At 49.7% G+C, this 13,517-nt stretch overlaps 1 protein-coding gene across 5 annotated transcripts in view; it reads right to left on the reverse strand.

Moving 5' to 3' along the window:
- The window catches only part of ATP8B3 (ATPase phospholipid transporting 8B3), a 51,256-nt gene that overhangs the window by 26,124 nt on the left and 11,615 nt on the right, over positions 1–13,517 (reverse strand). For all 5 annotated transcript variants that reach the window (XM_083483633.1, XM_083483634.1, XM_083483632.1 and 2 more), the window contains exons 3-12: positions 12,812–12,903; positions 11,779–11,892; positions 10,720–10,818; positions 9,609–9,670; positions 8,998–9,070; positions 7,847–7,917; positions 7,560–7,642; positions 5,722–5,880; positions 1,555–1,643; positions 107–300 (exon numbers count right to left, since the gene is read on the reverse strand). In XM_083483633.1, the coding sequence (XP_083339759.1) occupies positions 107–300; positions 1,555–1,643; positions 5,722–5,880; positions 7,560–7,642; positions 7,847–7,917; positions 8,998–9,070; positions 9,609–9,670; positions 10,720–10,818; positions 11,779–11,892; positions 12,812–12,903 (1,036 nt within the window). The remainder of the gene's footprint in view (positions 1–106; positions 301–1,554; positions 1,644–5,721; positions 5,881–7,559; positions 7,643–7,846; positions 7,918–8,997; positions 9,071–9,608; positions 9,671–10,719; positions 10,819–11,778; positions 11,893–12,811; positions 12,904–13,517) is intronic.

A 13,517-nucleotide genomic window follows, 5' to 3' on the forward strand; every position in this document is an offset into this window, starting at 1 on the left:
CCAGTCAATATGGACCCCCAAGTGAGGCAGTCCATGCTGAGACACGGTTCTCTCATGCCTCTCCAATCACAGCCGTCCGAGGAAGAGGAGGCAGCTGACGACTTACGTGATGAGCATAGACATGGGGATGACCAGGCTGAGAAGGATGAGGAAGCCCCAGAAGGCAAAGAAGGCATACTGGATGGAGCTCGTGGTGCTGTAGAAAGCAAAGAGGTAGGCATGCTGTTCCCGGAACTTCTCGGCACTGACTCCGGATCCGACCGCCAGGCCGAAGGAGATGAGGAAGAGTGAGATGGTGATCTGCGGAGAGAAGCGAAGAAGGGTCAGCCCTTCGTGGGGAGAAGACTCTGGACCAGTCACTCCCAACTCCAAACCCACCAAGCGTCCCAGTTTTCCAAGGTCAATCCTGGATTTACAGAAGCTGCCCCAGTTTCTGATTTTATCCTCACCCCCCCCCCAACTGTACTACCTGGGTTATGAAGGCACCCAAAAGATGTTAAAGCAAAGATTATGGGATACTGCACACAGTGACTTGCGATCTCGATCACACGCAGTCTGTAGTCCGCTGGCAGTAGGAGTGCAATATGGGCATGTCTTTAAGTTAATATCTTACATTAAAAACCTGACAGTACCAAATTATCGAAGGCTTTTCACCAAAGCCAGACTAAGCGTCTTTCCTTCTGCAGTCTTGAGAGGAGTTCCCTACCAGGACAGACTTGGCTCGTGTGCTCAAGACATCGACTCTATAAAACATATTTTGTTGCACTGTGCAATATACGAGCAAGCCAGGGCTAAACTGATACTACCCTCGCTGGTACCTTTCCTGGGAAAATCAGAGGCTCGCTAGGTCAGGTTCCTATTGGAAGACCGGACAAACGCTAGAACATTAGCAGTGGCGAGGTTTTTATCGGCGGTTGCAAGAACCAATGATCCCTATATTCCGCACAAAATGCTTGTTTGACCTGGAGGAAGGCTGTCTGAATTGTGTATTGCTTTGTAACGATTTGTTGGGTCTCTGGACCGCAATAAAGGTTGATGATGATGATGATGATGATGATGATTTTATCCTGGAATGTCCCGCTTTTCCTTAGGACGTCACAATTTCCGTTGGCGAATAAGTGGGCGTTTGGTAGGACGTCCCTATTTTCACTGGGGAACTGTGGGATATAGTGATTCATGATAAATGAACATGTGCTATTAAGGTAAGAGGGGGAATACACAGGAGAAATGATTTTGAGGAGATATGGAAGGTGTTTGAAGAATTTGTACTGTTAAAATGGAAAAGGGGTCAAGCCGTCGCAAGAGGTGTTGAAATTTTGGGAGGTTGGATAGTCACAATGGAATGGTCTCGGTGATGGGGTGCACATTTTTATTCTTCTTTGTTTATGATTATTACTTTGCCGAAAGAAGAAAAGAAAAGAAAAGAAAAGAAAAGAAAAGAAAAGAAAAGAAAAGAAAAGAAAAGAAAAGAAAAGAAAAGAAAAGAAAACTTCCAGCTCCCATGGGTGAGGAGATACACATAAATATCAGGGAGGGACAGCCAAATCTTCTTACCAGTAGCACCAAGCGATCCATCAGATGGCTGAGTTTGGTCTTCTTCAGCTTGATTTTCCCACAGTTTTTCATGATTTTGGAATCGAAGCCTGCGGAGGGGAGACGTTTGAATACAATTCTCTGATGAAAATAGGTTCGTCCTATTCCATCCCCTCCAACGTTTCTCCCCTGAAAATAGGTTCGTCCTATTCCATCCCCTCCAACGTTTCTCCCCTGAAAATAGGGACGTCCTATTCCATCCCCTCCAACATTTCTCCCCTGAAAAGAGGGACGTCCTATTCCATCCCCTCCAACGTTTCTCCCCTGAAAATAGGGACGTCCTATTCCATCCCCTCCAACGTTTCTCCCCTGAAAAGACGGACGTCCTATTCCATCCCCTCCAACGTTTCTCCTGTGAAAATAGGGACGTCCTATTCCATCCCCTCCAATGTTTCTCCCCTGAAAATAGGGACGTCCTGTTCCATCCCCTCCAACGTTTCTCCCCTGAAAATAGGGACGCCCTATTCCATCCCCTCCAACGTTTCTCCCCTGAAAATAGGGACGTCCTGTTCCATCCCCTCCAACGTTTCTCCCCTGAAAAGAGGGACATCTTGTTCCATCCCCCCCAACGTTTCTCCCCTGAAAAGAGGGACGTCCTATTCCATCCCCTCCAACATTTCTCCCGTGAAAATAGGGACGTCCTATTCCATCCCCTCCAACGTTTCTCCCCTGAAAATAGGTTCGTCCTATTCCATCCCCTCCAACGTTTCTCCCCTGAAAATAGGGACGTCCTATTCCATCCCCTCCAACATTTCTCCCCTGAAAAGAGGGACGTCCTATTCCATCCCCTCCAACGTTTCTCCCCTGAAAATAGGGACGTCCTATTCCATCCCCTCCAACGTTTCTCCCCTGAAAAGACGGACGTCCTATTCCATCCCCTCCAACGTTTCTCCTGTGAAAATAGGGACGTCCTATTCCATCCCCTCCAATGTTTCTCCCCTGAAAATAGGGACGTCCTGTTCCATCCCCTCCAACGTTTCTCCCCTGAAAATAGGGACGCCCTATTCCATCCCCTCCAACGTTTCTCCCCTGAAAATAGGGACGTCCTGTTCCATCCCCTCCAACGTTTCTCCCCTGAAAAGAGGGACATCTTGTTCCATCCCCCCCAACGTTTCTCCCCTGAAAAGAGGGACGTCCTATTCCATCCCCTCCAACGTTTCTCCCCTGAAAATAGGGACGTCCTATTCCATCCCCTCCAACGTTTCTCCCCTGAAAATAGGTTCGTCCTATTCCATCCCCTCCAACGTTTCTCCCCTGAAAATAGGGACGTCCTATTCCATCCCCTCCAACATTTCTCCCCTGAAAAGAGGGACGTCCTATTCCATCCCCTCCAACGTTTCTCCCCTGAAAATAGGGACGTCCTATTCCATCCCCTCCAACGTTTCTCCCCTGAAAAGACGGACGTCCTATTCCATCCCCTCCAACGTTTCTCCTGTGAAAATAGGGACGTCCTATTCCATCCCCTCCAATGTTTCTCCCCTGAAAATAGGGACGTCCTGTTCCATCCCCTCCAACGTTTCTCCCCTGAAAATAGGGACGCCCTATTCCATCCCCTCCAACGTTTCTCCCCTGAAAATAGGGACGTCCTGTTCCATCCCCTCCAACGTTTCTCCCCTGAAAAGAGGGACATCTTGTTCCATCCCCCCCAACGTTTCTCCCCTGAAAAGAGGGACGTCCTATTCCATCCCCTCCAACGTTTCTCCCCTGAAAATAGGGACGTCCTATTCCAGTCCCTCCAACGTTTCTCCTGTGAAAATTGGCTGCAAAACTAATGAAATCCATAAACTTGAAAAGTAAAAATGAAAACTTTAAAAACAAAGAGAAGGCGCAGAAGGCTGGAGAGGAGGGAAGCCAAGAGGCAGAGATGAGTTTGGCTGGGGAAGAGGCACAAGAGTCTCTCCTCTTTCTGCGACAACCTAGAACCAGGAGAGGCGTGAAAAGGGCGGAGGAGACGTTGGCTGCATTCAGGCGTAGTCTCCGATTGCTTGGGAAAAGCCCTGGGGAGGAGACAGGGACTATCGATCTCTATAACTGATGTTCATGGAGGAAAGAGCTGCTCCGCTCATTAGGCCTGACACTCAGCCAAGTCTGTGGAGGATGTTTTTGCAAACTCCATCTTTGCACTGTGCAACTTCAACTCCAAGAAAGCAGGTAGCGCTTGTGACTTTTGGAGGGCTCTAGCACGCTCAGTGGGATGCGGGTGGCGCTGTGGGTTAAACCACAGAGCCTAGGACTTGCCGATCAGAAGGTTGGCAGTTCAAATCCCCGCAATGACGGGGTGAGCTTCCGTTGCTCGGTCCCTGCTCCTGCCCACCTAGCAGTTCGGAAGCACCCCTAAGTGCAAGTAGATAAATAGGTACCGCTCCGGCAGGAAGGTAAACGGCGTTTCCGTGCGCTGCTCTGGTTCGCCAGAAGCGGCTTAGTCCTGCTGGCCACATGACCCAGAAGCTGTACGCCGGCTCCCTCGGTCAATAAAGCGAGATGAGCGCCACAACCCCAGAGTCGGCCACGACTGGACCTAATGGTCAGGGGTCCCTTTACCTTTCAGCACGCTCAGTGGGAGAGTGGAAATGGACGATGGGAGTTGTAGTCCCACAATGATAATTATAATAATTAATAATAATTTGCAGGGCGGGACTTTGGCTAACCCAGACCAACGCAGCTGCTTCTCTCTTGTGTGTGTGTCAAGAAACCGTGTCAAACCGGCTTGTAATCTTTCCTAAACTGCCTCCGCATTGCTGCTGCTGTTACCCGGTGTGGCCAGAGATCTGTCGTGAGATTAGGCGTCACTAAAGGCCTGGGGGAAACTGGTACGGCGAGTTTCTTAATGCTTCCTGCTTTCAGAAGTCAGCCCAGGGCACAGGGTTGAGAGGGGAAAAGGAGGAAGAATAGAGCCTTTATGTTGCGGAATTTCGGCACAGGAAAAGGCGTTTCGGGAACGTCTGTTGCAATGCTCAGCTCAGGATAGGCACACCGACATTGTAGCATCGCCAGGGGCCTAACTTTATATATGTTGTTGTTGTTGTTTAGACGTTTAGTAGTGTCCGCCTCTTCGTGACCCCCTGGACCAGAGCACGCCAGGCCCTCCTGTCTTCCACTGCCTCCCGCAGTTTGGTCAAACTCATGCTGGTAGCTTCGAGAACACTGTCCCACCATCTCGTCCTCTGTCGTCCCCTTCTCCTTGCGCCCTCCATCTTTCCCAACATCAGGGTCTTTTCCAGGGAGTCTTCTCTTCTCCTGAGGTGGCCAGAGTATTGGAGCCTCAGCTTCAGGATCTGTCCTTCCAGTGAGCACTCAGGGCTGATTTCCTTCCGAATGGAGAGGTTGGATCTTCTTGCAGTCCATGGGACTCTCAAGAGTCTCCTCCAGCACCAGAATTCAAAAGCATCCATTCTTCGGCCATCAGCCTTCTTTATGGTCCAGCTCTCACTTCCATACATCACTACTGGGAAAACCTTGGCTTTAACTATACGGACCTTTGTTGGCAAGGTGATGTCTCTGCTTTTTAAGATATATATAAAGTATTTCTGTACTTTCACAAAATATCAGGGCTGTGCATAGATTGTAGCCAACTACGCTCGACTCACAGCGAACCCTTTTAAATAAACGGACCTAAGTTAGCCGTGTCCATTCATTCCAATGGGTCTACTCTGTGTAGGGACGAGGGGGAGAATCTGGATGGGGGCAAATCTAGCAAATTTGCCCTTTCTGAAACAGTGTGAGATCTGCTCCCCTTCGAAATTTGCACCGATCCGAATTTTGCGATGCACCTCTCCAAACCACGACCTTTACGAAAAGCGTGTTGTTAAGTAAAAGCATGCATAAAAAGGAATATACCAGCATGAATGCCTTAGATTTGCAGGAATCCCTTGCAATATTTTTTTTAAAAAAATCTGTACGTTGTGTAACCCTCTTTTTAAGTCAGTGAGCATCGCTGCTCCCTGTGGAAGTGAGTTCCACAGGTTAACTTGCATGAAGGGGTTTCTCTTAGCTGCCCTGAACCTCCCAAGGGAAGGTGGGTTTTTAAGGTGGGCGTTTTGGGGACCCTCTGTGAGAAAAGCGCCGAACAAATCGAAACCAATGAAGTAGGTAGATAAGGCCGTGCTGCAAAGACGGGGCTCAGCTCACCTGCGTAGATGACGAGGCCGTAGCAGGCCTCTGTGTTGCGCACCTTGCAGCCCCGCAACAAGAGTTTCTCACTGTCGAGGGAATATTTCTCTCCGTGCCAATCCAACGTCCCCACAAAACTGTGCATCCGGCTGTTCGGCTCCTCGCAAGTGATTACCCCTGTGGAGTTTAGAAAAAGGAGAGGCAAAAATTTAAGTTTTGTCTTTCTGCTGTCCAGAGACTCCCTCTTTCCCTCTGCGACATGCAATCAATAATAATAATAATAATAATAATAATAATAATAATAATAATTTATACCCTGCTCATCTGGCTGGATTTCCCCAGCCACTCTGGGTGGCTCCCAACAAATCATCTTCCAAGGCCCTCCTTCGTGTGCCGTCTACTCGAGAGGCGCAGAGGGCGGCAACATGAGAACGGGGCCTTCTTTGCAGTGGCTCCCCGTCTGTGGAACGCTCTCCCCAGGGAAGTTCGCCTGTTGCCTTCATTATACACCTTTAGGCGCCCGGCAGAAACGTTCCTTTTTAACCAGGCCTTTGCTTGATCTTATTGACACCCAACACCCTTTTAGAATGTGGCTCTTTTGCGGGTTTTTAAAATTGGGTTACTGTTTTTGCTTTGATTTTATATATTATGGTTTTGTTTGTGAACCGCCCGGAGACCTCCAGGTAGAGGGCAGTGTATAAATTGAATATATTATTATTATTACCCGGACACTGAGGTCCAGTTCAGAGGGCCTTCTGGCAGTTCCCTCACTACGAGAAGCCAAGTTACAGGGAACCAGGCAGAGGGCCTTCTCGGTAGTGGCGCCTGTCCTGTGGAACACCCTCCCACCAGATGTCAAGGAGATAAAGAACTACCAGACTTTTAGAAGACACCTGAAGGCAGCCCTGTTTAGGGAAGCTTTTAATGTTTGATGCATTACTGCAGCTGGGGAAGCCCAGCCAGATGGGTGGGGTATAAATTATTATTATTATTATTATTATTATTATTATTATTATTATTATTATTATTACTCTGCTATGAGTAATCGCCAAAGATGATGATGATGATGATTACTTGGACTAAATATCTAGCTTAAGAAAACCACAAAGCAGAAAACACACGCACACACATTCCAAGGAATCAACGGCATAAAGCGCTAAACACCAGTGGAAAACTTTTGAGAATGAAAAGTTGTTGTTGTTGTTTAATCTTTTAGTGGTGTCCGCCTCTTTGTGACCCCCTGGACCAGAGCACGCCAGGCCCTCCTGTCTTCCACTGCCTCCCGCAGTTTGGTCAAACTCATGCTGGTAGCTTCAAGAACACTGTCCCACCATCTCGTCCTCCGTCGTCCCCTTCTCCTTGCGCCCTCCATCTTTCCCAACATCAGGGTCTTTTCCAGGGAGTCTTCTCTTCTCTTGAGGTGGCCAAAGTCTTGGAGCCTCAGCTGCAGGATCTGTCCTTCCAGTGAGCACTCAGGGCTGATTTCCTTCAGAATGGAGATGTTTGATCTTCTTGCAGTCCATGGGACTCTCAAGAGTCTCCTCCAGCACCATAATTCAAAAGCATCCATTCTTCGGCCATCAGCCTTCTTTGTGGTCCAGCTCTCACTTCCATACATCACTAGTGGGAAAACCAGAGCTTGAACTATACGGACCTTTGTTGGCAAGGTGATGTCTCTGCTTTTTAAGATGCTGTCTAGGTTTGTCATCGCTTTTCTCCCAAGAAGCAGGCGTCTTTTAATTTCATGACTGCTGTCACCATCTGCAGTGATCATGGAGCCCAAGAAAGTGAAATCTCTCACTGCCTCCATTTCTTCCCCTTCTATTTGCCAGGAGGTTCTGGCGACTGACACTCACCGTCAAAAGCAGCCATGCTCCCATCGTTGGTCAACTGCTCGTGCGTCACCAAGAGAGCTTGCCGGTACTTCAGGTTGGTCTCTCTGCGAAGGAAGGATGGAGAGGGAATTTATCAGTGGGGGGAAACCGCAGGCCGTCTGTGAACGATGAGCCTATTCATTTACAGGGATTTGTTTATAGGGGAAATTCTCTCAGGTAGAGGGAGGTGCACAGAGGAGCGCCCAACCCCAGCCCAGAATGGCAGCGATGGCTTAAAAAGAAGAAAACAACATAAGAAGCAGCCTTACCCGTCAATGTCCATCGTCTCCACGTAGCAGAGGCTGTTTGGCTCTGTGCTAGAGAGCAAGAGGAGGTCAGCCTGCGGAAGAGAGCAGAACACCTGAGACAGGCTCCCTGGTGGGCTGAGCAGTTGTAAATAGCGCAGGGGGGTGGGAACTATCGCCCATGGAGTGGCCGATTGGGCCAAAGCAGCCATGGACCTCTTTCCCAGAGTAAATTCAGGCATCCTTTCAGCCATCCACCAAGAAAGGGAAGGAGGGAGGGAGGGAGGGAGGGAGGGAGGGAAAGAAGGAAAGAAGGAAGGAAGGAAGGAAGGAAGGAAGGAAGGAAGGAAGGAAGGAAGGAAGGAAGGTGAAAGGGAGGGAGGGAGGGAGGGAGGGAGGGAGGGAGGGAGGAAGGAAGGGGGAAAGGAAAGAAGGAAGGAAGGAAGGAAGGAAGGAAGGAAGGAAGGAAGGAAGGAAGGAAGATAGGAAGGAAGGAAGGAAGGAAGGAAGGAAGGGAGGGAGGGAGGGAGGGAGGGAGGGAGGGAGGGAGGAAGGAAGGAAGGAAGGAAGGGGGAAAGGAAAGAAGGGAGGGAGGGAGGGAGGGAGGAGAGAGAGAGAGAGAGAGAGAGAGAGAGAGAGAGAGAGAAGCAGGCAGGCAGGAAGGAAAGAGAAAGGGAGGGAGGGAGGGAGGAAGATAGGAAGGAAGGAAGGAAGGAAGGAAGGAAGGAAGGAAGGAAGGAAGGAAGGAAGGAAGGAAGGAAGGAAGGAAGGGGGAAAGGAAAGAAGGAAGGGAGGGAGGGAGGGAGGGAGGGAGGAAGGGAGGAAGGGAGGAAGGGAGGAAGGAAGGGGGAAAGGAAGGAAGGAAGGGGGAAAGGAAAGAAGGGAGGGAGGGAGGGAGGGAGGGAGGGAGGGAGGGAGGGAGGGAGGAAGGAAGGAAGGAAGGAAGGAAGGAAGGAAGGAAGGAAGGAAGGAAGGAAGGAAGGAAGAAAGGGGAGAGAGAAGGAAGGAAGGAGGGAAGAAACCAACGAATGAATGAACAAATGAAGGAACGAAGGAGAAAGGGAGGGAAGGAGGGAAGAAACAAATGAATGTACGAACAAAGGAACGAAGGAATGAAGGAGAAAGGGAGGGAAGAAGGGAAGGAAGGAAGGAAGGAAGGGGAGGAAGGAACTTACAGGCACAATGCTGTCCTTACGGAGGCAGACGATATCACCCACGCAGATATCCCGCCATTTCTTCTGGATGAAACTGGGTTGGAGGGAACAAGGAGAGAGAATCAGCTGCCTTCAGGAGCCAGCCGTGCACATGAAAAGGAAGAGGCTCATGCTGTGGCTTGACACCCGCCCCCCGCCCCCCACCGTGGGGCTCAACTGTTCAGCCCCACACTTGCCGCAGAGGACCTCCGTGGAGCTGAGCAGCTGTAAAGGAGAGCGAGGGTGAAGGGCAGGGGTGGTCCAGTCTCAAGACAGTCAATGCCCCCTGAATGCCAGCCGCTGGTGGGCTTCCCCTGATCAGTGGCGTAGCGTGGGGGGTGCAGGGGGGGCCGGCCGCACCGGGCGCAACATCTGGGGGTTAGGGTTAGGGGGCGCAAATCCATGGGTTAGGGGGCGCAAATCCACGGGTTAGGGGGCACAAATCCACGGGTTAGGGGGCGCAAATCCACGGGTTAGGGGGCGCAAATTACTTGCCTTGCCCCGGGTGCTGACAACCCACGCTACGCCACTGCCCCTGATGGGCACCTGGCAGCACGGAAGACCCCTCCCCCTTCTCTTCCAGCTCTCCTCACCTTTTCCCCGTCAAAATCTCGCAAGGGCGGCTGTTGATCTCCCAGTCGCTATGATGACGGCCCTGCGGAGTGAAAGGAGGAGAGAAAAAAGATTATTTCCATTGCCAATACTATATAGACAAAAAGGCCAGGTTTATCCTGCCTGTCCTACATAAATTCCCAGGATGTGCAGACTAAGAACAACAACAACAACTTATTATTTATACCTGGCTAGGTTTCCCCAGCCACTCTGGGTGGCTTCCAACAAAATATTCAAATACAATAGTCTATTAAACATTAAAAGCTTCCCTAAACAGGGCTGCCTTCAGATGTCTTCTAAAAGTCCGGTAGTTGTTTCCTTGACATCTGATGGGAGGGCGCCACCACCGAGAAGGCCCTGTGCCAGGTTCGCTGTAAAGTTGCTTCTCGCAGGGAGGGAACTGCCAGAAGGCCCTCGGAGCTGGACCCTGGTATCCGGGCAGAACGATGGGGGTGGAGACGCTCCTTCAGATATACTGGACCGAAGCCGTTTAGGGCTTGAAAGGTCAGCACCAACACTTTGAATTGTGCTCCGAAACATCTTGAAAGCCAATGTAGGTCTTTCAGGACCGGTGTTATATGGTCTCGGCGGCCATTCCCAGTCCCCAGTCCAGCTGCCACATTCTGGATTAGTTGTAGTTTCTGGGTCATCTTCAAAGGTAGCCCCACATAGAGCGTATGGCAGTAGTCCAAGCGGGGGATAACTAGAGCATGCGCCACTCTGGCCAGACAGTCTGCCGGCAGGGAGGGTCTCATCCTGCGTACCAGATGGAGCTGCCCTGGACACAGAATTGACCTGCGCCTCCATGGACAGCGGTGAGTCCAAAATGACCCCCAGGCTGCGCACCTGGTCCTTCGGGGGCACAGTTACCCCATTCAGGACCAGGGAGTCCTCCACACCCACCTGCCTCCTGTTCCCCCCAAAACAGTACTCCTGTCAGGATTTAACCTCAATCTGTTAGCTGCCATTCATCCTCCAACTAAAAGCACTAAAAGCCCTGTTCCTATATTGTCTGAAAAGGGAACCCTGATAAGATTAAATTTGTGGGCGAGAGAGCTATGAGGGGTCCCCAACGTGCCAACCCAGACTTACAATGTCATCAATCAGGTCTCGGACGCCTCTGATGGACAGCAGGAGCGTGAGGGGGAAGAGGAGAGCAAACCAGGGAAGCGTGGAGATCTGGGGAACAGTCTGAAACAGAAGACAAGCCAGGAACAATGAATATTCGGAGATTTCTCACAATGGTTTGGAAGCCAGTTCAGCTACTGATTGATTGATTGATTGACTGCAGAAATGGATAAAAGCCCCCCATCCAAACAATAACCGCCATCAGTCTAGGTAAGGGGGGGGGAAATTAGCTTTAATTTTTATCATCTACAATACGGTCTTATTTAAACCACAGAGCCTAGGACTTGCCGATCAGAAGGTCGGCGGTTCGAATCCCCGCAATGACGGGGTGAGCTCCCGTTGCTCAGTCCCTGCTCCTGCCAACCTAGCAGTTCAAAAGAATGCCAGTGCAATTAGATAAATAGGTACCACTCCGGCGGGAAGGTAAACGGCGTTTCCGTGCACTGCTCTGGTTCGACAGAAGCGGCTTAGTCCTGCTGGCCACATGACCCGGAAGCTGTACGCCGGCTCCCTCGGCTAATAAAGCGAGATGAGCGCCGCAACCCCAGAGTCGGTCACGACTGGACCTAACGGTCAGGGGTCCCTTTACCTTTACAGCGCATTAACTATTGCTTTCATTCTATGGATCAATGGTCTTATTAGATAGTAAAGTTCACATTAAATGGCTGTTTTTAAAAGTCTGGAACGGATTAATCCGTTTTGCGTTACTTCCTATGGGAAAGCACACTTCGGTTTTGGAACGCTTTGGTTTTGGAACGAACGTCCGGAAGGGATTAAGTTTGAGAAGCAAGGTACCACTGTACTTCCGGCTTTACGGCATTCATAAACCGAAATGTTCATCAACGGAGATGTTCGAAAACCAAGGTACCGCTGTATTTTATATCTGTTTCTTTGAAGATCTCCCAGTCTTGATGCTTAGCGCAACAGGCGCTAGGGGTCACTGACACACACACAACCCATTAGCTTGCTCCAGAATTCCACTTTGGGACACCCCCGTTCCCAAATACATGAGAAGCCCCTTACCTGCAGGAGGATGATGAAGATGAAGTATATATTAACCAGCCGATGAAGTTGTTCGTACAAGTTAAGCGGGAGAAACGTGAGGACATTATACTTGGCTGTCTTGATGCCGTTGCCCTGAACACGAAGGTGGAAAGACAAAAATAAATAAACAAAGATGTGCGTTCTGAGACTTATTTGAGTTAATAATAATAATAATAATAATAATAATAATAATAATAATAATATATTATTTATTCCCCAGCCACTCTGGGCGGCTTCCAAAAAATATTAAAATACTGTAATACATCAAACATTAAAAACTTCCCTGAGCAGGGCTGCCTTCAGATGTCTTCTAAAAGCCTGGTAGTTGTTGTTCTCTTTGACATCTGGTGGGAGGGCGTTCCACAGGGCGGGCGCCACCACCGAGAAGGCCCTCTGCCTGGTTCCCTGTAACCTCACTTCTCGCAGGGAGGGAACCACCAGAAGGCCCTCGGGAGATGGACCCCGGTGTCCCGGGTGGAGACGCTCCTTCAGGGATACTGGGCCAAGGCCGTTTAGACCTTTCAAGGTCAGCACCGACACTTTGAATTGTGCTCAGAAACGTCCTGGGAGCCAATGTAGGTCTTTCAAGATCAGTGTTATATGGTCTCGGCGGCCGCTCCCAGTCACCAGTCTGGCTGCTGGTGAAGGAAATAAGCAGCTATCCTATCTTTAAAAGACATCTGAAGGCAGCCCTGTTCAGGGAAGTTTTTAATATTTAACGCTGGACTGTTTTTAACACTTGATGGGGAGCCGCCCAGAGTGGCTGGGGAAACTCAGCCAGATGTGCGAGCTATAAATAATTATTATTATTAAGGATTTTGTTACTGCAGGTTGCCTAACGCTTAGGCCGCCCCTTCTAGAACCGAGTCATGTTTTATCCAAGCTGCAGTGACTCTGCTGCTTAAGAAAAGGAAATATAATTTGCAGTAAGCACCGAAGCTTTGGGGAAGGGGGTGGAACTGGACTTGCCATAAGCTACAAGATCAATAAAACAGAGGTTCTATTTCCTTACAGCATATTTTTTCTTCTTCAGGCACCAGGCGTAGGTCGTGTGAAACTGCTCGTGGTATGCCCGGTCGTTCGCCTTCACGATCCAGGTGAAATCTGGACAAAGAGAGGTAGGGAAGAAGACATCAGAGGTAGCACTGTTTGCAGAGAGCAGCCTAGAACCCCATGAGAGAAAAGAGATGCCTGGAACACAGCTAGAGAGATCTAGAACCCAAGAGGCACCTAGAACCGTAAAGGGGGAAATGGATGTCCAGAGGACAAATGAGCCCAGTACCCTGAAATAGCAAGTGAGGTCTATAAACCAAAGCAGACAGGAGTCTAGAACCCTGGGATATTGCGAGAGCTCCAGAACCCCCACCCCTCCAATTAATCTGGAGCGCTTAGTTTGAGGTTCACAGAGACCGTTTGCTAGGTCTCTGTCTCCCTCTTAATATACGTAATTTAAAGACTGGTTCTTATTATTCTTTTTGTTTTTTAAAAATCCCACTCTTCAGTCACAGATGGCTTTCAGAGTGGCTTACAAATCGTGAAAGAGAGAAAGAGAGAAGAGAAAGAGAGAGAGAAAGAGAGAAAGAGAGAACGAATGGAAGGAAGGAAGGAAGGAAGGAAGGAAGGAAGGAAGGAAGGAAGGAAGGGAAAAAGAGCGAAAGAAAGAAAGAGGGAGGGGAGAGGGAGGGAGGGAGGGAGGGAGGAAGGAAGGGGAAAAGAGA

The sequence above is a fragment of the Podarcis liolepis genome, assembly GCF_965112155.1.
Source record: "Podarcis liolepis genome assembly, chromosome: 18".
Lineage (NCBI taxonomy): Eukaryota > Metazoa > Chordata > Lepidosauria > Squamata > Lacertidae > Podarcis > Podarcis liolepis.